Raw genomic sequence first — 22,056 nt, forward strand, 5'->3', positions numbered from 1 at the left:
TTGGTACGAAGTTGTAAGTGGGACAGGGGGAGGGGGTTAAATATGCTCTCTGTTCCTGTTTTCGAATATGCAAATAAAAAAACAGTTGTTTTCTGGAGATGGGTGTTAAATCAGGGGTCAGCAAACTTACTGCGCCTTGGGCCAGGGTCTCCAGCACTGATCGCACGGTGGGCCGGAGGGCTGGGGAGTGCGTGCCCATATGCGTGCCCATATGCGTGCACACACGCTATTTCCGGCGCACTTCCGGGTTGGAGGAGCACTGGAAATAGTTTGTGTGCATGTACACAGGGCTCCTCCGACCCGGATGTGCACCGGAAATAACACCTGCGCATGCGCACAAGCTATTTCCGGTGCTCCTCTGACTCGGAAGTGGGCAGCCGTGCAGCACAGTGCCAGTAAGAGCAGGTGGCAGCAGTGGGGGTTGCTGCGGGCCTGATAAACGAGTCCCTCTGGCCTTATCAGGCCCGCGGGTCTTAGTTTGGGGACCCCGGTGTTAAATAATTCCCTTCCCAAATGGTAAAATTTCAGAACTTTGGGGAGAGGTTCAAGCATGTCTCTCGCTGTGCAGGACCTGGTGTCCAGGCACTCATTAGGAATTCAATGTACATTTAATTGGCTGTGGGGCGGTAAATGTGTCTGGCTTAGAAACAGGCCTCTTTTGGTTTCCTGGGGCTTATTCCCAGGAAGTGGGTGCAGGATGGCAGTCTAGGCTTTGGTTTAGGATCGGTGTTTGGGGAAACGGGGTTATTAAGCCTTTGAAATCTGTCTGTCCACAGTCAGGTGGGGTTGGGGAGAGAGAGACTGAAGCAGCAATGACTAGACGCTGCTCTCTAACTTTGTGTTATGACATGCCCTCCCCATGGCATGGCATGTGGGTGGCGCTGTGGTCTAAATCACTGAGCCTCTTGGGCTTGCCGATCGGAAGGTCAGCAGTTCAAATCCCAGTGACGGAGCGAGCTCCCATTGCTCTGTCCCAGCTCCTGCCAACCTAGCAGTTTGAAAGCACACCAGTGCAAGTAGATAAATAGGTACCACTGTGGCGGGAAGGTAAACAGCGTTTCCGTGCACTCTGGTTTCTGTCATGGTGTCCCGTTGAGCCAGAAGTGGTTCAGTCCTGCTGGCCACATGTTCAGGAAAATGTGTCTGTGGACAAACGCTGGCTCCCTTGGCCTGAAAGTCAGATGAGCGCCGCAACCCCATAGTCGCCTTTGGACTTAACTGTCCAGGGGTCCTTTACCTTTACCTCCCCATGGCAGCCACATTGTGCTCTGCCACACACTCCTGCCAGCAGTTTTATGACTACTACCTCCCACCACACTCTCTCCAAATTCAAAATGTACCCCTGATCCAGAAAGGTTGGTGGCCGTTTGATCCAGCTTCCATTGAAAGGTGGAAATAATAAATTTCCACTTTCCAAAGCAAAATGAAACACAGCCAGTCTGTGGGCAGACATACCATGGTCAATAGGCTTTGGTCAAATCAAGCTGAGACAGACCCAGATTGCTAAAGGTTTGGGTGAGGGGACCAGAGCAAGCAAGGACTGTCGTCGTCATCATCATCATCATCATCATCATTTATTTATATCCTGCCCATATGGCTGGCTTTCCCCAGCCACTCTGGGCGACTTCCAACAAAAGATTAAAAATACATTAAAACATCAAATATTAAAACTTCCCTAAACAGGGCTGCCTTCAGATGTCTTCTTAAAGTCTGGTAGTTGTTTTTCTCTTTGACATCTGGTGGGAGGGCGTTCCACAGGGCGGGTGCCACCACGAGAAGGCCCTCTGCCTGGTCCCCTGCAACGTGGCTTCTCGCAGTGAGGGAACTGCCAGAAGGCCCTCGGAGCTGGACCTCAGTGTCCAGGCTGAACGATGGGCGTGGAGACGCTCCTTCAGGTATACAGGACTGAGGCCGTTTAGGGCTTTCAATGTCAGCACCAACACTTTGAATTGTGCTCGGAAACGTACTGTCAGGAAGATAGAAGCAGGGCTATTGCAGTGGTTCTGAAACTGTTTACTCTGGGCTAGACTTTCAGAAGAAAAATTTGTTCACATTGTTGCAGGCAAACAGCCTGTAGTTCCTGGGTCTTGCCAATAAAACTCAGGAGCCAGGAGGAGATCAGAGTCCAACGATTTTATTACTTTCCAAGCAGTAGGTTCAGCGGGATCACTTCCACAAAGACTGAACCCCACCCCACAAACACCGGGGGGGGGGTAGGGTGGTTACCTATAGGTTTCTTACACAAAGCATTAAAATTTCCTGCAATCATATGCATAGAAAGATTTCTCATTACCTCATTCAAGGAAGCAAACTAGCTGTTATTAACCAAAACTCATTTAGATACATTTCACTTTAGCGCGCCTGCGATTCAAGCATAAGCATTTGCTGACATAGCTTTAATTTACCGTGCCTGCGTGGCCTTCGCAGAAGAAGAAGAAGAAGAAGAAGAAGTTATTATTTATACAACGCCCATCTGGCTGGCTTCCAACTGAATATTATAAACAATACAGCATCAGACATTAAAAACGTCCCTAAACACTTATCTTTTAAAAGTATTGTCTGAAAAGTGCAGTATAAATGAGTAACACTTTTTTGTTGCAACAGCTATTGCGCTTTGTATTGCGTGTGCTGTGAACCTGCGTATAGCGACTTGTGTTCTTGCGCTGAGAGTAAAGGCTTTCTCAGCAGTTTCTTATAGCGATAGAGCTGTCTTTTGAGGCCCTTGGGGTCCCCCTGCGAGATCAGAAAAGAAATACTTGGAAAAGGAAAAGGGGCAACGACTAGCTGTGCTTGATTTGTAATATGATCATGGGACACCCAGAAAGTATAAAACAATGCAGCTACACAAGAATATGAATTATTCCCAAAATATAATTACAGACAAGAAGCCTCTTACATATGTACCTTAAGGATACCCTCCAACACTTCAAAGCCAAAATCTGGGACGCCATCTTCCTGTTTTTTATCGAGAGAGCATGTTGGCTATTTTGGTCGCTGTGATCTCGCGTGATTTCACACTGTGCCCCCCCCCATTAAAGCACTTTTTGGGGCACGGCACCCCAAAATGTGCATTTTAAGGCAAGATCGCAGCCCTGAAAAAAGCACTTTATTGGGGGAGGGGAATTGTGCTGTGAAATTGTGTGAGATCACAACAACCGAAATGGCCGCTGTTCCCTCACCAGAGAAAAACAGGATGTCCCAGTTTTCCCAGGACACTTGTGGAGTATGCCTTAAGTATGTATACAAACTCAAGGAAAGGTGTGAGCCTTTGTGGTATGAATGAAGTATGACAAATCACACTTGGGGGGGGAGGGGCTAACAAAATAAAATTGGCAGAAGGTTTGAAGCATAAAGACTCTTTTGCAACCGATCTGTACAACTTTATTATTTGCACAGCTAAAAATGAAAGCAAGACTTCCTTGACTTTAAAGAACAGCCAGGGTTAGCATAAATTGTGTCTTGTCTTCCGTGCAAACGGATGTCTGTGGTAGGAACTCACCTGTGTTATTTGGGAGGTTTTTTTATGCATTTCCTAAACTCTGCCTTCTGGGCTAGAGTGGGATGTTTGACTCAATGTTTACATGATATTTTATGTTGTAAGAATTTTTAAAAAGAAAAAGAAATAAGATTAATATCATTTCTTTAAACTGAATAATCTATTAAGCCCAAGAACCATAAGTAAAGTGGCTGGGTTGGTATTTATAATGTCATTTTTATTTGAATATTTCCACCATTTGTTTTTGCTTTTGCTTCAGTGTATCAATACTGAAAAGCCTAATGAAAAGATTAAAGGGAAAATTAAACGGAACAGGAGAAATGAAACATTTACATTCCAAATAAATGCACAATGGTGAAAACAGGTCATTTATTGGGACAGAGTGATTTTTCAGCTGTTGTTAAAAGTTGCAAAACAATGAAGCACGGGATGGAGCGATGGAGAAATTTCAGAAACAACAATCTGATATGATGGAGAACAGCAACAACCGGGGAAAGAAAGACATAACATCTTACGAGGACAGGAAGAAACACCACGGACAAAATAATTCCCACACACAGCAAGAACAAGGATATAGTTTGAGTTCCTCACTTGTAGTTTTATAAATCATTTAATGTATCAACACAAACAGAAGTTATTGTCATGGAATTCTACTCAGTATTGATCCACAGCAGAACTCCAGTGTATAGTTAGGAGAGTAAAAACTTAAACATGTTGCAGGATTCCCCCCCAAACAGACCAGAGACAATGAATATTTCATCCAGCAGAGCTTTAGTGCTACTGAAGGCAAATGAGTGAAATGGTCACAAATCCAATACATTCAGGATTGGCACAGTCCATAAGAAATCCAGTTGCAGCAGACTTAACTTAAACTTACAATAACTTAAGCCTTATCTCCAGCAAGACGTAAGCCAACTCCACCAAGACATGTCCTTATTGAATTGTTCTTCGGTGTACAGTGGTGTTCTGCCATTGAGTACCACCAAGCCATCAATCATCTCAATGAGCTCCTTTACCTGACTCTGCTTTTCTTCTTCATCAGCCACATTGTTAAAAGCAATCATTCGTCTTTCGGACATCTCAATCAGATCCTTCAGGTGCCCCTCAGCACCTTTTAAGAACTTCTCTAGAGTTGAACCATTCCTATCTAACTCATCTTTATAGGTGAATAAAAGAATCAGATACTTCTTTCCTTCATCCTTGAAGAGCTTTTTCACGAGCTGAAATGTTTCCTGGTCCTCCTTTGTGATCTTTCCTGCTTTTATCACAATGAGGATGGCGTGAGCTCCAGGAGAGACCATATCAATGCACTCCTTAAGTTCTTTTTGTGTGAAGCGTTTCTTAATTTTTGTATCAAAGAACCCAGGTGTGTCAACAACAACAATTGTCCTGCCATCTACTGTGGCTTCTCCTTGTTCGCAGTCCTTGGTTGTTGAATCAAGATTGGATGTGCTTTTAAATTTCTCAGCCCCCAGGATGGTGTTTCCTGTTGCGCTCTTCCCAGATCCGGTTTTGCCAATGAGCAGAATTCTCAATTCTTCGTCTGCTATGGCTAAATAAGAGATAAAAAATACCATGTCAGCAAAGTTCCTGAGACTAGCAAAAAAGAAAAAAGAAAAAATGGGCTTACAAATGTTTCATAGGCATGCTACTTATTAGTTACCTAATTTTTTCTACAAGAAAGGAGATTCTGACAAAACGTCAAGAAGAACGTTCTGATGCCAAGAGCTGCTCAACAGTGAAATGGACGCCCTTGGAATGTTAAGTCCTGGGCCATCAAAAGTCAAGAGGTTGCCAAATTCCAAATCTAACATGCCAAATTCTTTCTGCAGGTAAATATCAGAGCACTCCCACTACTCTCTTGAGTAGTTCCCCCCCCAAAGGGATTTAAAAGAATTTTATACCAGGTTTTGTTTTGTGTGTATATGCCTATGCATTTAGGAACAGCATTTCGTGACAGATTTTCACATGGGGAAAAAAATTCCCCTTTCAACAGGATATGTGAACCTCTAAGAAGACTCAACCCCATTAACAAAGTGTTTGTCCCTTCTTTTCTCCCACAGCACTAATAATAATAATAATAATAATAATAATAATAATAATAATTTTTATACCCCACCCTCCCCAGTCAAGGCCGGGCTCAGAGCGGCTTACAAGCAATAATAAAAACAAGTTGAATGATTACAACTTAAAAACAAAATTAAAACACAACATTAAAATATTAAAATGTAGCCTCATCGCAGAAGGAGAAGGAAAAGAAAAAAGAAAGAGAGGGAGGGAATCAAACTGGCTCCAAGCCAAAGGCCAGGCAGAACAACTCTGTCTTACAGGCCCTGCGGAAAGAAATCAGATCCTGCAGGGCCCTGGTCTCATGAGTCAGAGCGTTCCACCAGACCGGAGCCAGAGTTGAAAAGGCCCTGCCTCTGGTTGAAGCCAATCTAACTTCCTTAGGGCCCGGGACCTCTAGGGTGTTGCTATTTATGGACCTTGAGGCTCTCCGTGGGGCATACCGGGAGAGGCGGTCCCGTAGGTACGAGGGTCCTAGGCCGTGAAGGGCTTTAAAGGTCAAAAGCAGCACCTTAAATCTGACCCTGTACTCCACCGGGAGCCAGTGCAGCTTGAAAAGCACTGGGTGAATATGCTCCCATGGCAGAGACCCTGTGAGGAGCCTCGCTGCAGCATTCTGCACCCGCTGGAGTTTCTGGGACAGCTTCAAGGGCAGCCCTGCGTAGAGCGAATTACAGTAGTCAAGCCTGGAGGTGACCGTCGCATGGATCACTGTGGCCAGGTCGGGGCAGGAAAGGTAAGGGACCAACTGCTAGATGCGGCGAAGGTGGGAAAATGTCGCCTTGGCTGTTGATGTAACCTGCGCCTCCATGGAAAGGGAGGCGTCAAGGATTACACCCAAACGCTTAATGGAAGGCAATGGCACTAATTGGGCCCCCGCAAGAGAAGGGAGTTGGTCCCTCATCCCCATGCCATCCCGACCCAGCCAGAGGACCTCTGTCTTCGAAGGATTTAGTTTCAATCGGCTCCCACGAAACCATCCAGCCACAGCTTCCAAGCATCTGGTCAGTGTGTTTGGGGCCGAGTCGGTGTGGCCATCCATCAGCAGATAGAGCTGAGTGTCATCAGCATATTGGTGACAGCCCAGCCCAAAGCTCCGGACAATCTGGGCAAGGGGGCGCATAAAGATGTTTAAAAGCATCGGGGAGAGAATTGCGCCCTGCGATACTCCACACACCAAGGAGTGGCGCGACGACAATTCTCTCCCTAGTGCCACCCTCTGTCCCCGACCAGAGATAAAAGAGCACAGCCAGTTACAGGCTATGCCCTGTATCCCCACGTCTGCGAGGCGGTGGTCCAGAAGATCATGATCGACCATGTCAAAGGCTGCTGACAAATCTAAAAGGATCACCAGTCCTGACCTGCCTCGATCCAGTTGTCTACGGAGATCATCTGTTAGGGCAACCAGAGCCGTCTCGGTCCCAAAACCAGGACGGAAACCGGACTGAAATGGATCTAAAGCCAATGTTTCCTCCAGAAACCTACCAAGCTGTTCAGCAATCGCTCTCTCAATTACCTTGAGATATGGAAGATTTGAAACTGGGCGGTAATTGGATAGGTCTAAGGGATCTAATGAAGTTTTCTTTAAGAGTGGACACACCACTGCTTCCTTCAGTTCCCTTGGGAATGTCCCCGTGTTAAGGGACAAAGACGCAATATCTGGACACTCCCTGATCAGCCGAGACGGGCACGGATCAAGAAGGCAGGTGGTGGGCCTACCAACTTGGAGGAATCTATCCACATCAGCAGGGAGTATCCGATCGAAATGGTCCAACACTGGACCTGAAGTCTGACAAGGGGACTCCAGTTCATTCACTGTATCTAAATTGGCAGGGAGGTCACGGCGGAGCAACAGGACTTTCTCCGCAAAAAAGCTCGTGAATGCCTCACAGCTGTGGGTCGAATTTGTGCTTAAATTTGGTTGTCCTCCTAAGGACGTTATTGACCTAATTATTCTAAAAAGTTGTACCGGGCGAGAGCTAGCGGATGCAATGGAAGCTGCAAAGTAAGATTTCTTAGCAGCTTTCATAGCCATCTCATAGGCTTTCATAAGCGTCCTATAAGATGTTCTTGAGGCTCCGTCACGAGTCTGTCGCTATACTCGTTCTAGCCGTCTGAGATCCCGCTTCATTTTCCGGAGCTCCTCAGTAAACCAAGGGGCCCGGTTTTGACGGGGTCGCAGAGGGCGCTTAGGCACGATCTCATCAATGGCTGCCAAGAGCTGGTTATTCCATGTTGGGATATGGCTACTACGCAGATGCGAACAAGCAGTTTGATGTTTACATTACATGATGGCCCTGACCATGGGACAGGATGTTCCAGGGATTTCTCAGAGATTTGTTCTCAGTGTAATATGAGACCTTCCTGTTGCTTGTGTGAAGGAAGTTTGATGCAGTTGCTTGGAGGAGACTGAGCGAGCAGACATGTTTTATGTACAGTTGTACAGTCAGAAATAAACTAGAGATGAAATAGACTTTCTGGCGATCTTCTTTCTCCTGCTGGTACGCAAGAGGGAAGGGGGTGTGCACCTTTCATCAGGGAGGTGTCGCCTATCAAGATCTCCCTGGACTGCCGGGATGCCAGCCAGGGAAGATCACCGGCAAACAGGCCCCTGTAGCCTGGGAGAGGGGCCAGCCTCTCCCGAGGGGGCTAGTTTTCCAACATTCCAGTCCTCAACAAGGTCATCTAATGAGTCGCCAGGAGGAGTAGGGCCCCGCAAGGCTTGTCGGAATCTATCAGGATCCATCAGTTTTCGCGGACGAGCCCAAATAGGTTCGCCATCCGAGCAGGGGAGGAGCGGGAAGTCATTATTGGCTTTCAGAGCGTAGTGATCAGACCATGGCACTTCCACAGCGGGGAGCATGATCACATCTATGCCAACCCCAAAGATCAGATCCAGCGTGTGGCCTGCTTGATGAGTGGGGCCCAAAACAAATTGGGAGAGCCCTATTGTTGCCATGGAAGTCACTAGGTCCAGAGCCTGTGAGGAGCGAGCGGCATCAGCATGGACGTTGAAGTCTCCCAAAACCAGTAGGTTTGGGAACTCCAAGGCCCAGCCCGCCACCACCTCCAGCAGGTCTGACAGGGTGGCTGCAGGTGTGCTGGGTGGTCGGTACACCAGCCAGACAGCCAAGCTCTCCTTGGTGCCCCACACGAGACCAACACATTCAATGCCAGAGATCGCCGGTGATGGCAGAGCTCTGAAAGAGCAATCCTCCCGGAATAACAACACTACTCCTCCCCCCCGACCCACAGTCCGCGATTGATGGAGGACAGAGAAACCTGGGGGTGTTATCTCATGTAGGGAGACTACTTCGCCTTCCCGTACCCAGGTCTCCGTCACGCAAGCCAGGTCAATCCCCTGCGAGACAAAAAAGTCACGCATGGTGGCGGTTTTGTTGCCTATGGACCTGGCATTGCACAGCACCAATGACGGAGGTGTGTAATCCTTGCTCTCCCTACCCTCATCCCTTCAGATGGGGTGTAGATTGGAAGGGGTTCAAGGATCACTGCATCTTGAAACCCTTCGCCGATAGAGATATCTAGCCCCACCGCCATTCCTCCCTAGCCCTTCAATAGTGGAAATCCCAGACCCCATACTAGCCTCCTCAATAGAGGGGTAACATCCCAGAGCCAGTGTGGTGTAGTGGTTAAGAGCGGTAGTCTCGTAATCTGGGGAACCGGGTTCGCGTCTCCGCTCCTCCACATGCAGCTGCTGGGTGACCTTGGGCCAGTCACACTTCTTTGAAGTCTCTCAGCCCCACTCACCTCACAGAGTGTTTGTTGTGGGGGAGGAAGGGAAAGGAGAATGTGAGCCGCTTTGAGACTCCTTAAAGGGAGTGAAAGGCGGGATATCAAATCCAAACTCTTCTTCTTCTCACTAACAAGTCATCCTTGGGCCAGGACTCCTGGGTCAAAATGGTATGGGGAAGAGGTGGAGGTTTGATAGGGTAAGTATCCCTAGAAGATAAAACCCAACCAACCGCACCCCAAGCAGGGAGGACAGTCCCGTGGTGTTTCGTTAACTGTCAATCCCCCTCTCCCTCCTGGGTTGATTGGGGGACTGTTGGTTCTATCTGTGGCTGTGGGAGTATTAATGAGGTGTGTGCTATAAAATGTGGATCACTGGCCAACAAAGAGCCAGCTTCAAATTCGGAAGATCTGTCCATCCTGTCAATAATAATAATAATAATAATAATAATAATAATAATGGGATACAAACAGTAATTTAAATATTCTATATCTGAGGTTCTCAGAAAAGTAATTGCATTTGTATTTGTGGCTTTAACACTTTTTAAGTTACAAATAATCTGTTTTCATTTATTAAATCAGTTCTTCCATTATGTCTATGAAATTAATCTAAGCACAACCAAGTATTGTTTTGGAACTGTATTTTGTCAGGTAGTTTTAAGCAAACCCATTCCCTTTTACCCTGTTTGCCTGAGTATTTCTTATTAGTTCTGTCATTATGCACAACTTTAAATTGCCACTCATCTTTTGTTGGTATTAACTCATTTTCCAGTATTTTGCTATTAACATTCTAGCTGATGTTGTCACATCAAGAAACACTCTTTTATTTTCATTTGGGATGCTCATTGTTAGAATGCCGAAATAGATAAACGTAGGATTTCTTTTAAAATTGTGTGTTTTGTTGTTGTTTAGTCGTTTAGTCGTGTCCAACTCTTCGTGACCCCCTGGACCAGAGCACGCCAGGCACTCCTGTCTTCCACTGCCTCCCGCAGTTTGGTCAAACTCATGTTAGTCGCTTCGAGAACACTGTCCAACCATCTCGTCCTCTGTGTGTTTTAGCATTTATTTATTTTTGGTTCCTCATAGGTCATGTCCTTTTTTTATTATTATTACTTTGGGGACATGTCCATCACATGTGGAATAAGGTTCCTTCATTTTGTTGCAAGTCCAAAACCTATTGCTGATATTTATTTATTCTGACTGATTTGGATGGGATCAGGTACCATATGTAAGTCATTTTCATGAAGTTCTCATTTATCAGATAGCACATGGTGAATTTTAAGCCTTTTCCCATTGTTTTCCCATTTTTCAGTCCAGTAGTAATCTGTGTAGTTTTGATAATATCTTTGTATTATTTAATAATAATTATTTTTCTAAATCTGATGTCTTTGTGTCAAGTCCGTTTTCATCTGGAAAAAATTGTTTAACTGGTAATCTATTTTTTTTTAAAAAAAAAATTGTTTTCTTTTTATATTTTCACCTTTCTTGTATTTCTACCCTTTTCTTCTTGTATATGTGGAGTAACCAAGTGAAGGAAAGCAAACAAACTTAGCAGATAACAATAATTATATGGAAATGTGATAATAATATTGAAATGAATCAAATGCTTAACACGCTAAGGTTTTATTATTTGCAGCTTCCCAAGATAACTCAAGGAGGTGATTTTTATTTTTTTATTTATTTTTTTGCTTTTGCCCCTTCCTTTTCTAACTGTTTCTAAAAAACCCTGCCCCCTTACAGGATATCACTTTTACAGATGTTAACGCAGACCCAATGATGGAAAACCCTCCGCCCAACTCCTCCTGACTACAAGGCTATTTATTACCTGCAGCAACAACAACAAAAGACACCAGCGTGGCCACAGCTATCTCTTTCAAAGGATATAGACTGACGGGGAAGTGGGGCTGACAAAGGGGAGAAAGTTGAATTGCAAGGACATTCTCACTTTTTAACCTCAAGACTCTGTGCTCCAGGATTGAAAATATATGTAAAAGATCACGATTGCCTCAAGATATTTAATTAGTTTGTTGTGTATTATGTGTTATTATGTAGGAATGTTGAAATGTGTTTGACAGAGTGTTATTTCCACAAAGGGTTGGGGCAATTTTTGTGTGTCATTGTTTTATGTTTAATGTATACTGTCTTATTTTTTACACCCCAATGAATTATTCTCATGCATTTTATGCTTTCTAATAGATCAGGCTATTGCGTAGTCCAATGTTTAGATTAGATCAATTTATGACCACATTTCCTTGTCCCACCTGGCACTCTACCAACCTTCCCTACCCATTTTAAAACGTGTTTTAACTCGTTTACCAAGGAGAAGCTTCAGGATCCATGAAAACACCAGATACATGAAGGTATATATGCTTTGATTTAGCAGGACTGATCCCTTATAGAGTTAAATTGACTAATTTGGACAAGTGCCCCTTTTAAGAATGGTTTTGTTTTAACATTGGTTTAGAATGCGTTAACCATGGGGCTAAATAGATTCTAATTGGGCTCAGTTCTAACTGGGCATGTATCCCAGGTGCACTGAACTTTCTCTGATCCCCTTAGAACAACTGAGCAACTTTCCTAGAGTGCAAGACCAACACTAATAATAATAATAATAATAATAATAATAATGCAATCCCATAGAAAGGAAAAGGCAAAGACATCTCTCTCATGAAATGTCCAAACCTATGCCAGGGACAAGGCGACATGGTCAAGATGAAAGCCCTAAGACTCACCTTTGGCCATGATGCCTGTTGCAGAAAGACAAGCTGCCATCAAGGTTTACAGCGGTCCAGAAATCCTGCATTAAAAACACCAAAAGTCATTTGCAGAACTCCTGGGGGACTCTCAGTGTTGGAAACTCAGTTTCTCTCCAGGGACTTTCCTGCTACTGGAGTCCTTAGTCAAAAACAAAGTTTGGGGAATACATAAATCGGTCCTCCTCTAAGACTGGTCGCTAAGGAAGCAACATTCAATGAGATAAAGGTTGCTGGCCCTCTACCTTGGCTCCAGTGAAAAAACATTGAACTCCTTGTGAGGGGTCTAAGTCCAAAAGGGAATCATAGAAACTGGAAGAACCAAAACTTAGAGGTCCTTCCATTGCTACTTGTTGTACAAGGCAAGAATGTTTGCAGTGTAGTAAAAAAATTCTGTAGCAGCACAGTCCTGAAACCATTTTGACTCCCAGACTAACCAAATGTTTCTCTGCAAGGAGGGAGGGGGTGAGGGAACCTCCCCGTTGTCTCAGGAATTAAGTGATTACCATCTCAAAGGAATGGCCAGACTACCAGAAAAGGCAATCAGATAAGGCATTATCAGATAACCTGGCAGACAGGAAAAACAACAACATTCAAATTTCTGTTGTAGACCGCCTTTTCTGTGGTGTAGGTATGATGTTTGTGGGGGGTGGTCTTGGGTAACAGGGCAGGGAATTTAAAATGTCTATATAAAGGCAGGCACACCTTTGTTCTGGGTCCTCCTGCGTGTGAAGGGGGCACCCTGTTGCAACAGTTCAATAAAGATCAGGCTTACTAGCTGCTTTGCTTCTCAGTATTCTCTGGTTGGCCTCTGTTATTTTTTCCGACCGATGGAGAACCTACAAAGGACTTCCATAAGGGAATAAGAGAAGATAAGCTCAGTTCTGGGTAAACAGGGTTACATGTCAAACTCTAAACCGAATGATTTCACCTGAAAACGCCCTTTCTACATTCTAGTCAGTTTCACAAGAAGATCAAATCAGTCAACCCAATCTAGTCACTTTTACTGTGGGGTCAGTAAACATGGCAGGCTGATTTTCAGCATTTCTTAATTGTGCTATTTTACAACAGCAGAACAATGTACAGAGGATGTGCCCGCAAATCAGAGCCAGAGGACTCACAACCTCACAGCTTTGCAGCCAGAGACCCCACACCTGTACTTCAATGTCACACCGAAGAGGGAGCAAGCTTGTTTTCTGTTGCTCCAGAGGGCAGGACCCGAACCAGGGGATTTGATTTACAAAAAGGGAGATTCTGACTAAGCCTTAGGAGGAACTTTCTGGAGGCAAGAACTGTTTGGTGGAACAGACCCCCTCAGAAGGTGGTGCAATCTCCTTCCTTGTAGGTTTCTTAATGGTCTGGGAATCGGGGGGGGGGGGGGATTGCATCTCACAAGAAGAAGGAGAAAGGATTTAACAGGTGGCTGTGCTTTTTTGGAGGTAGGGCGTTTGTGGAAACTTCTACCACCTGGCCTCTCCTTCACACGCCTCCAAAAAGGGGTGAATCCTTTTTGTACATCCTAGACTTATGACTTACAATTTGGCTGGCATGCATAACTTTGGTATGGGAAGGCGAAAATTTATAAAAGTTTTATGGACCATATCCTTAGGAAGAATCTGTATAGAGTTTGGGAGAAATATAAAAATCTGCTGGAAAGGAAAACACCTTTATGGCTCTCTCCTATCAAGGCTATTACAATTAAGAGAGCCAATATGGATAGACAGTAGGTGACTTACAGGGAATTGCTGTATTTTACAGGGGCGGAACCTAAACTGAAATCAATGGAAAATGTAAGGAGCCATATTACGGATTGGTTGCAATACCATCTGTCACATGAAATGTTTAAAGTAGATAGGAAGAATGGTTTTTCGGACCAAAGCTGACAATTCAAAGAAAGAACTTCTACAAAACAAAGAGAAACTTTTGTTTAAAATGTATAAATCTGTTATTAGACTGGGAAACAAAAGACGAGTTCTTTCTGTTGGGGATAATTCAGACGGAAATTCCCAGGTGTCAGAAAAGGTTATTTATGTATGTTACTACTGCGGACCGTGTTTTGTTAGCCCCAAAAGGGAAAACAAGCAAGGTCCCAACCAAAGAAGAACGGCAACTGAAGTTGACTGAATATGCACAGCTTGCAGACTCAAGATATAGAATAAGAGAACAAGAAGAAAATGTGTTTAAAGAAGATTGGAAAATGTTTATTGAATATATGGAAAATAATTGTGCACAGCTAAAAACACTGGCAGCATTAAGATAAATTCAGCAGTGTAAATAAGTCTGGATGGATGCAATAATGGAATACTGATTGGTATAGTTTTTGTAAAATATGCAGGGATTTATGAGATGTAAAATGAACCATGGAAAGAAAAGAAGGGAAGTCACTGCTATTTTAAGGATGTAAAATGAGTATTATAAATTGTAACACAGAAAATTTAATAAAAATTATATAAAAAGAGAAAGGGGAGAATCCTTGGCATGTACTGTGCCCCCCCCCCTTTCGCCTTCCTTTGAGGGCATCACCCAGGAGGGCAGACTTTGACTCCAACCACCAACCGCCCCTTAAAAACCAGGTGTGGAAGGCGCATTGTGGAATTTGCAAAATATTTTCCCATCCCACCCCCCACCCTCCATTTCCTCCTGCAGGAGGGATCCCCACCTCTGCTTAATTCCACCAGAATAGTTTTCACTACCTTGACTTCTGCTGGGCAGTTTTCTCAGCCTGCAGGTGTTCCTGGTCTGGCTGTTTCTCTCTGCAACTTCTGGCAGCCTCTGACTCTCCCCGTCCCTCTCAGAGTTCTGAATCTGACACAGGTTTTGAGTGCACAGTAATAGCCGAATGTTGGACATATGGAAAGTGAAAGTCTTTTCTTCTGGTTGATTCATCCAATTGCACATCCATAAAAGGAGAACACAATAGCATCAAAAGAGTCCAGCTGATGGGTCAGGCAAAAGGGGTCTATCATTGTCCAGCAGCCTGATGGCTCTGCAAACCAGATGCCATGACAGGAAACTCACAAGCAAGACGTCAGCTCAATGGCTTTCCCCACACTTGGGGTATTCAGAGGCATAGGAGGCAGCCTTATACAGAGTCAGACCATGTGCCATAGACGCATTACTGCCCTTGATTGGGACACTAGACCAGTGGAGGCAGCCTGGAAGAGCATTAGCCTTTTTTGCTGCTGCTTCACACTGTGGGCTCATGTGAAGCTTGCGGTCTGCTGAGGAAGGAACTGATTGACCGTCTCCTCACGACAGAAGAAAGTCAGTTGCTACTGGGATGCCGTTCCTTTCCAGATGCCAGAGCACAGCTGGAATACTGTGTCCAGTACTGGGTGCCACAATTTAAGAAGGATGTTGACAAGCGGGATTATGTGCAGAGAAGGGCAACCAAGATGATGAAGGGTCTGGGGGAAAAAGCCTTAGGAGGAACAGTTGACGAGGTTGGGGATGTTTAGCCTGGAAAAGAGGAGACTGAGAGGAAATAGGAAAGCCATCTTCACATATCTCACGAGCTGTCCCATGGAAGATGCACCAAGCTTGTATTCTCCGTCCCCAGAGGGTAGGACTCAAACCAATGGCATCATGTTACAAGAAAGGAGATTCTGGCTAAATATCAGGAAGAACTTTCAGGCGGTAAAAGCAGTTTGACAGTGGAATGGTCTCCCTCAGGAGGTGGTGGACTTTCCTGCCTTGGAGATTTATAAGCAGAGGTTGGATGGTCACCTGTCATGGATGCTTTAGATGAGATTCTTGCATTGCAGGGGGTTGGGCTAGATGACCTTTGGGGTGTCCCTTCCGACTCTACCATTCTAGGATTCTAGCATTCTGTGTGTACTGTAAAAAGGAGGCAGATAACTCCTCACTCCTGCATCACTACTACTACTACTACTAATAATAATAATAATAATATATTATTTGTACCCTGCCCATCTGGCTGGGTTTCCCCAGCCGCTCTGGGCAGTTTCCAACAAATACAATATACAATAGTCCTTCAGATATTAAAACCTTCCCTGAACAGGGCTGCCTTCAGATGTCTTCTGAATGTCAGGTAGTTGTTTATCTCTTTGACAGCAGATGGGAGGGCGTTCCACAGGGTGGGCGCCACCACCGAGAAGGCCCTCTGCCTGGTTCCCTGTAGCTTTGCTTCTTGCAGTGAGGGAACCGCCAGAAGGCCCTCAGTTCTGGACCTCAGTGTCCGGGCAGAACGATGGGAGTGGAGACGCTCCTTCAGGTCTACTGGGCCGAGGCAGTTTAGGGCATTAAAGGTCAACACCAACACTTTGAATTGTGCTTGGAAACATACTGTGCAATAGAGCTGATTCCCAGGCTGCAGATCCCAAAGAGCAAGCTCTCTCCACTCTGGGAGAGTGGGCTGGTTGCTCCTGGACAAAAATCTCCAGAATTGCTCATCCACCCTTCCACTGCTTGTGGGGACACCCAGGCAGTTTGCAAAGCAAACAAACACAGAGGAGTTGAGATCTTGCACTGACTTGAAAAACCTCAGCCGGGTCCTGCTGCCCAACTGCTACCTGCAGAAGCTTCTCCCCCACCTTTTTCTGGGAGTTTGTGCTGGTTGTGCAGACTCAATTTCGCCACTGAGTGTGTCCTGGAAAAGGATCTGTGGCCAACCCCACCTGTATGCGAGAGATCCTTCTTCGTATGCCTCCTCCTCAAGGGGTCCAGAGGGTGGCAACATGAGGACAGGGCCTTTTCTGCAGTGGCTCCCCATTTGTGAAATGCTCTCCCCAGAAAGGCTCGTCTGGCACCTTCATTATGCATCTTTAGGTGCCAGGTGAAAATGCTCCTCTCCAACAAGGCCTTGGGTGGATTGACATCCAAAGCGCTTTTATATGTGTTGTGCAAGGAGGATTATTGGGTTTTGTTCTTATTTATATTAAGTATTTCATCATCCTCATCAATGCCACCCTGATGAATATACCTGTGTGCCAGATACGTTCACAAACACACACTTGTTGCCTTCACAGCACATATGTTTCACTCTAGTTCTATGCATGCGAAATAATGTTTGTGCACAGCTGGAGTTAGCCACAGCTGGAGGCAGCGATGCTTCTGAACTCCAGTTGCTGGAAACTACAGAAGGGGAGAGTTGTTCTTGAGCTCAGCTCCTGCTCGCAGGCCTCCCTTGAGGGCATCTGGCTGGTCACTGTGAGAACAGGAAGCTGGACTGGAGAGCTCTGTTGGTTAGAGCGTGGTGCTGATAACGCCAAGGTTGCAGGTTCAATCCCTGTCTGGGACAACTGCTTTGCAGAGGGTTGGACTAGATGACCCTGGGGGTCCCTTCCAACTCTTCAGTTCTATGAGTCTGTAACTTGATGGGCCCCTGGCCTGATCCCAGAGGGCTCTTGATATGTTCATATGCAGCATAAATGAAACATAAAACATGGAAGTCTTTGCTGAGCTGTTTTGCAAAGGGCAGAGAGATTAGTATCCTGTTTTGCATTGAAAGGTCCCTCAAACGAAAGAAGGAAACGGCCAGCAAGGAAAGCAACACACCCTCCCTGCCTGTTGACTTCCGCAACTAGGCAGGGTGTTCTTTCTAACCATGTGATTTCTCAGAAATGGCCCATGGCAGATCACTTTCGCATTCCCCCCTCCCAAAACCAACACACCACACACACACATTTTAAAAAAACAACAACCAGTTAAAAACCAGTTAAAGCCATTAGGGCAAGACCATCCCCCTAGAAGACTTTGAGGAGGTGCTTCTTGCCCTTGCTCTCCCCCAGAGCAGATCTTCCCAAAGGGAGCAACTCCTTTGGTTCTGTCCTTTCTGGGGGCTCTGTCACCCGTGTTGGCCCAGGATTTAATCAACCCCCCCCCCTCTAGTGGATTGAGTCCAGGTGGGCTCTCAAGCTGCCAGTCCTCATGGGGTGGGCAGGGCAGGCTTCTCTCTGATGACCAAAGGAGGGGAAAGACTAGCTTCCTCAAGAGCAGGAGGGCCAGCAGCTGGGGAGGAGGGCCAGGTAGGCAGATCACCTTCTCTGAGAGCAGAGAGCCAGGCCTCCCTGAATAGATCGTCCCCAAGAGAAGCCGTGGGGTTCCTCAGCTCTGCTCTAACAAACCCATAATGCCACCATGATACTCTTTTATTCCTTCACTTTTTGGGAACTGGCATGTTGTGAAGATGGCAGTGGCCAGGACTTTGAGGAGGGGGTTAAAATTTGCACTTTAAGGAACATGTTAGCTGCCTGAAGATTTACCGCTCTGACAAAATCGCAGGCAGGATTCGAAATTCAAGATAAAAGCCCCGGAAGAAGAATGATAAAATAATTTAGAGAAACTTTGTGTAATAAAGAAATAATGCAGGTTTACTTAAGGTTTACTTAAATTACTTAAGGTGATGCTCCCCCCAAAAAACCCTGAAGTGTTTCTTTTAGGCATATCAGATGTTTCAAGAAGACATATTTGTACACTATGACAGCAGCAAGGGAGCTTTATGCGCAAAAACGACGAAATCAGGAGAAGGAGTGTCTCCACCCCCATCGTTCAGCCCAGACACTGAGGTCCAGCTCCGAGGGCCTTCTGGCAGTTCCCTCACTGCGAGAAGCCAAGTTATAGGGAACCAGGCAGAGGGCCTTCTCGGTGGTGGCGCCCGCCCTGTGGAACGCCCTCCCTTCTGATGTGAAGGAAATAAGCAGCTATCCTATCTTTAAAAGACATCTGAAGGCAGCCCTGTTTGGGGAAGTTTTAAATATTTAATGCTGTATTGTTTTTAATATTCATTTGGAAGCTGCCCAGAGTGGCTGGGGAAACTCAGCCAGATGGGCAGGGTATAAATAAATTATTATTATTATTATTATTATTATTATTATTATTATTATTCCTACTAAAGAAGAGTGGCAGTTACAACTGATGGAATATGCCGAATTGGCAAATGTAACTATGAAAATTGGAGATCAAAAAGAGGCTAATTTCCAGAAGGAGTGGAAACCTTTTGTTGAATAGTTAAAGAATTATTGTGAACACGTAAAAACGCAGGTAGAATTTGAACGAAGAACAGCAGTTTAGAACTAGCTGGAGTGCAGTGTGGAAAAGTTGAAGTGTAGAATATTTATAAAATAATAATAATAATAATAATAATAATAATAATAATAATTTATTATTTATACCCCGCCCATCTGGCTGGGCTTCCCCAGCCACTCTGGGCGGCTTCCAAAATAATATTAAAATACTATAATACATCAAACATTAAAAGCTTCCCGAAACAGGGCTGCCTTCAGATGTCTTCTAAAAGTCTGGTAGTTGCTGTTCTCTTTGACATCTGGTGGGAGGGCGTTCCACAGGGAGGGCGCCACTACCGAGAAGGCCCTCTGCCTGGTTCCCTGTAACTTGGCTTCTCACAGTGAGGGAACTGCCAGAAGGCCCTCGGCGCTGGACCTCAGTGTCCGGGCAGAACGATGGGGGTGGAGACGCTCCTTCAGGTATACAGGACCAAGGCCGTTTAGGGCTTTAAAGGTCAGCACCAACACTTTGAATTGTGCTCAGAAATGTACTGGGAGCCAATGTAGGTCTTTCAAGACCGGTGTTATATGGTCTCGGCGGCCGCTCCCAGTCACCAGTCTAGCTGCCGCATTCTGGATTAGTTGTAGTTTCCGAGTCACCTTCAAAGGTAGCCCCACGTAGAGTGCATTGCAGTAGTCCAAGCGGGAGATAACCAGAGCATGCACCACTCTGGCGAGACAGTCCGCAGGCAGATAGGGTCTCAGCCTGCGTACCAGATGGAGCTGGTAAACAGCTGCCCTGGATACAGATTTGACCTGTGCCTCCATGGACAGCTGTGAGTCCAAAATGACTCCCAGGCTGCGCACCTGGTCCTTCAGGGGCACAGTTACCCCATTCAGGACCAGGGAATCCGCCACACCTGCCCGCCTCCTGTCCCCCAAAAACAGTACTTCTGTCTCGTCAGGATTCAACCTCAATCTGTTAGCCGCCATCCAACCTCCAACCGCCTCCAGGCACTCACACAGGACCTTCACTGCCTTCACAGGTTCTGATTTAAAAGAGAGGTAGAGCTGGGTATCATCCGCATACTGATGAACACCCAGCCCAAACCCCCTGATGATCTCTCCCAGCGGCTTCATGTAGATGTTGAAAAGCATGGGGGAGAGGACAGAACCCTGAGGCACCCCACAAGTGAGGGCCCAGGGGTCTGAACACTCATCCCCCACCACCACTTTCTGAACACGGCCCAGGAGGAAGGAGCGGAACCACTGTATAACAGTGCCCCCAGCTCCCAGCCCCTCAAGACGGTCCAGAAGGATGTTATGGTCGATGGTATCAAACGCCGCTGAGAGATCCAGCAGAACTAGGAAACAGCTCTCACCTTTGTCCCTAGCCCGCCGGAGATCATCAACCAGTGCGACCAAGGCAGTTTCATTCCCATGATGAGGCCTGAATCCCGACTGGAAGGGATCCAAATGGTCCGCTTCTTCCAGGTGTGCCTAGAGTTGTTCAGCAACCACCTCAGCTCAATCACCTTGCCCAAGAATGGAAGATTTGAGACTGGGCGATAGTTGGCTATCGTGGCCGCATCTAAAGATGGTTTTTTAAGAAGCGGTTTAATAACCGCCTCTTTCAGCGAGTCTGGGAAGGCTCCCTCACGGAGGGAAGCATTCACCACCCCACGAAGCCCATCGCCCAGTCCTTCCCGGCTAGCTTTTATAAGCCAGGATGGGCAAGGATCAAGGAGACAAGTGGTTGGTTTCACTCGTCCAAACAGCCTGTCCACATCCTCGGGGGTAACAGATTGGAATTGATCCCACACAACTTGACTAGACAGGACTCTAGCACTCTCCCGCCCCAGCCCTGCTCCCACGGTGGAGTCTACCTCTTCTCGAATCTGAGCGACTTTATCTGCAAAAAACTTTGCAAAGTCATTGCAGGAGATCATGTTGCCCCTACTGGGCCCTGATGGAGCAGGTGGTTCCGCTAAATTGCAAACCACCTGAAAGAGTCTCCTGCTGCTGTTTTCCGCAGATGCAATAGAGGCGGTGAAGAAAGTCTTCTTCGCCGTCGCTATCGCCACTTGGTAGGCTCGACGTTGAGCTCTAACCCGTGTCCGGTCAGATTCAGAATGGGTTATCCGCCACCGGCACTCTAGCCGTCTCAACGATTGTTTCATTGCCCTCAGATCCGTGGAAAACCACGGGGCTGTCCGGGCTCCATGCAATCGGAGAGGGCGCTTTGGAGCCAAACAGTCAATAGCCCTGGTTAACTCCACATTCCAGCGGGCCACCAGGGAATCAGCTGAAAGGCCATCAACATGGGATAAAACATCCTCTACCACTCTCTGGAAACCATTTGGATCCATTAAGTGGCGGGGGCGGACCATCTGAATCGGTCCCGCCTCCCTGCAGAGGGGAAGGGTCGCGGAGAAGTCCAGTTGCACCAGGAAGTGATCTGACCATGGCACTTCTTTGGTTTCGCTTTTACTTAGTGTCAGATCACCAACATCATATGCAGCAAATATGCAGAAACTACAGGGGGAACAATGGAGGGGTGGAGGGGAAGTCAAATGTGAAACGGATGTGCACCTGCAAAGTATGTAAACTCTGGTAAACTTTTGAAATTCAGAATTTATTTATTTTTTAAGATATAATGCAGTAGAAAAGGTTTGTGGGGAAACACAGAAAGAAGGCGGGATGGGAAGTCAATTTATGAGACAATGTAACTGTTGGCTATGCACAATATTGTGAAAATTTTAGAATTTTAATTAAAAATTATATTACCCCCCCAAAAAAAAATTTACTGCTCTTATCACCTGAGAAGAGGTGGCCCTGTTGCTATAGAGACAAATGGATGGGCCTTTCCCACCCTTACCTGGCTGTACCCCACATCATCCTAGGATGGAGAACAACAGGTGAGGGGGGCTGTGTATGGGAGAGTCAGGTGTCGGAGCTCGGCTGATGCTGGAAGCAGGTGACCCAGAGATCTGTATTGCTCTGTGCTGGACCCAAAACTGACTTA

General features: G+C 46.1%; 1 protein-coding gene across 5 annotated transcripts in view; it reads right to left on the reverse strand.

Moving 5' to 3' along the window:
- LOC308459834 (GTPase IMAP family member 9-like) overlaps positions 1 to 15,185 on the reverse strand; it is a 39,969-nt gene extending 24,784 nt beyond the window's left edge. Inside the window, exons 1-4 of one of the 5 annotated variants that reach the window (XM_080975571.1) lie at positions 14,760 to 15,130; positions 12,772 to 12,915; positions 12,046 to 12,110; positions 2,119 to 5,048 (exon numbers count right to left, since the gene is read on the reverse strand). In XM_080975571.1, coding sequence (XP_080831697.1) covers positions 4,387 to 5,048; positions 12,046 to 12,085 — 702 coding nt within the window. In that variant the 5' untranslated portion in view covers positions 12,086 to 12,110; positions 12,772 to 12,915; positions 14,760 to 15,130 and the 3' untranslated portion in view covers positions 2,119 to 4,386. Of the gene's footprint in view, positions 1 to 2,118; positions 5,049 to 12,045; positions 12,111 to 12,771; positions 12,916 to 14,756 lie in introns of those variants that run through there. The other 4 variants (XM_080975572.1, XM_080975570.1, XM_080975569.1 and 1 more) reach the window with 4 other exon arrangements.
- Between the last annotated feature and the right edge of the window lie 6,871 nt (positions 15,186 to 22,056).

The sequence above is a fragment of the Podarcis pityusensis genome (assembly GCF_964106645.2).
Source record: "Podarcis pityusensis genome assembly, chromosome: 12".
NCBI classification, from domain to species: domain Eukaryota; kingdom Metazoa; phylum Chordata; class Lepidosauria; order Squamata; family Lacertidae; genus Podarcis; species Podarcis pityusensis.